Source organism: Electrona antarctica (assembly GCF_951216825.1).
Source record: "Electrona antarctica genome assembly, chromosome: 17".
In the NCBI taxonomy this organism is placed as follows: Eukaryota; Metazoa; Chordata; class Actinopteri; order Myctophiformes; family Myctophidae; genus Electrona; species Electrona antarctica.
In genome coordinates, this window is record NC_136798.1 from 37,306,449 (window position 1) to 37,308,230 (window position 1,782).

At 49.8% G+C, this 1,782-nt stretch overlaps 1 protein-coding gene across 1 annotated transcript in view; it reads left to right on the top strand.

Annotated features, from left to right (window-relative positions):
* Positions 1-1,390: 1,390 nt before the first annotated feature.
* The window catches only part of nkain2 (sodium/potassium transporting ATPase interacting 2), a gene marked incomplete at its 3' end in the record, with an annotated part of 135,824 nt that continues 135,432 nt past the window's right edge, over positions 1,391-1,782 (top strand). Inside the window, exon 1 of the mRNA XM_079526844.1 lies at positions 1,391-1,563. Within this exon, the coding sequence (XP_079382970.1) occupies positions 1,510-1,563 (54 nt within the window). The 5' untranslated portion in view covers positions 1,391-1,509. The remainder of the gene's footprint in view (positions 1,564-1,782) is intronic.

Here is a 1,782-nt window from a genome sequence, read left to right on the forward strand (position 1 = left end):
GGTGTCTCTCTCTAGCTCTCCCGAAGCGAAGCGGAGCGGAGCGGAGCAGTCAGTCAGTCATACAGCGGGCGGACAAAAGGCGGTCGGTGAGTGCTCTGATCGCGGGGCTGGCAGCCTGCACAGCACCGTTAAAAGGACCCGGCGGTCGGTCGGTACGGTGGAAGGATCGGAGATCAAGACGTTCTTCTACCGAATGAACAACACAACAAGAGAAGACACGCAGGCTGGGCTTCTCCACTGTAGCTGGTGATGTTGTTGACACACAGTCACTATAACTGGCGTTTATTTATCTGAGGAGGACCGAACGACGACATTATTATTATCATCACATTCTCTTTGTGGATTAATATTATTATTAGCCTATAGCACGTGCCATGGTGTTATTTTTATAGGGGAGGATATAAACGGACGTATATATATTTTTTTGGGCATGTTTTTGGTTCGCTTTGGAGTATACACCGTCACTTCGCCTCTTCCATTAAAATAAACGTTTGGTATTTATATCTCACCCTTTATGTATATATTTAAAAAAAATATCTTCAAATGGACAAGTCACAACATTGCTTCGCTCTTGAATTAATCGGACAAATCGGGTCCTAATCCGGGTTTATAATCTCAGAGAGAGAGAGAGAGAGAGTCCCCCTCATTATCATATTTTGCTGTGATAATGTCGCTAATTAACGTGATGGTCAACACCAGGACTCTATGGTGTTGATGCGTGCCAGCTGCTCGCCCTGATGCGTGTGCCCCCCCACGCCACGCACGCACGCACTCACGCACACGTACGGCACACACACACACATCCTCTGGGGCGGAACGGGAGGAGAGGAGACGGCGCGGTTGGTTTTTCCACGCGGATCGGAGGAGGAGGACGCACACTTCTAAATCCGGGATTATAATCTCTTTTTAATGTCGACCTCAAACTTTTCTTTTTGGGCATATTCTGAGGATCCGCCACGTTGTCAAGGGGATTTTAATAACAGCTGCTGTGACCTGACCTCGAACCCAACCACCCTCCATCATCAACCACAACAACATTAGATTTGTAGGAAGGCTGTAGTAGGCCTAGTAGTAGGAGTTTCCATGTCAGACTGAATCAAGCAAACATGTAAAGTTGTGAACTCCTCCATTGGCATAAGGTTTCTATTCCCCCCTCCCATGTCCTGGTAGTCTAACTCATTACTAGGCTACGAGTATTCTTCTGGGGGAGAGAGAGAGAGCCAGCTTGGACACCACCACCCACTGTTCTCTGGAGAATAACCAAGGTGTTTATCACCAGACATTGATCTGAACCTTCCTCGGAGAGAGACCACCAGAAGGCCGGTATAGATAGAGGAGGAGGAGGAGGGGGGGCTCTGGTCAGCCTCTACACACGGTGGTGTGTGTGAGGAGTGGACAGAGGACTCTTTTTGGGAGGAGGAGGAGATCCCGTTGGGTGGACCGTGGTGGTGTTTGGAGTTACTGTCCAGACTGGGACTGTCCGGGGCAGAGGGCAGCAGCAGCAGCATCATGGGGTGCTGTAGTGGCAGGTGTACCCTCGCCTTCATCTGCGGAATGCAGCTGGTAAGAATCACGAATTTACTATGCCCTTCCTTAATACTGTAGCTGCTGTGTGTGTGTGTGTGTGTGTGTGTGTGTGTGTGTGTGTGTGTGTGTGTGTGTGTGTGTGTGTGTGTGTGTGTGTGTGTGTGTGTGTGTGTGTGTGTGTGTGGCTGCGTGCATGTGTGCGTGCATGTGTGTGCGTGCGCATGTGCGACTGTGCACGCGTGTGTTGATTGGCAC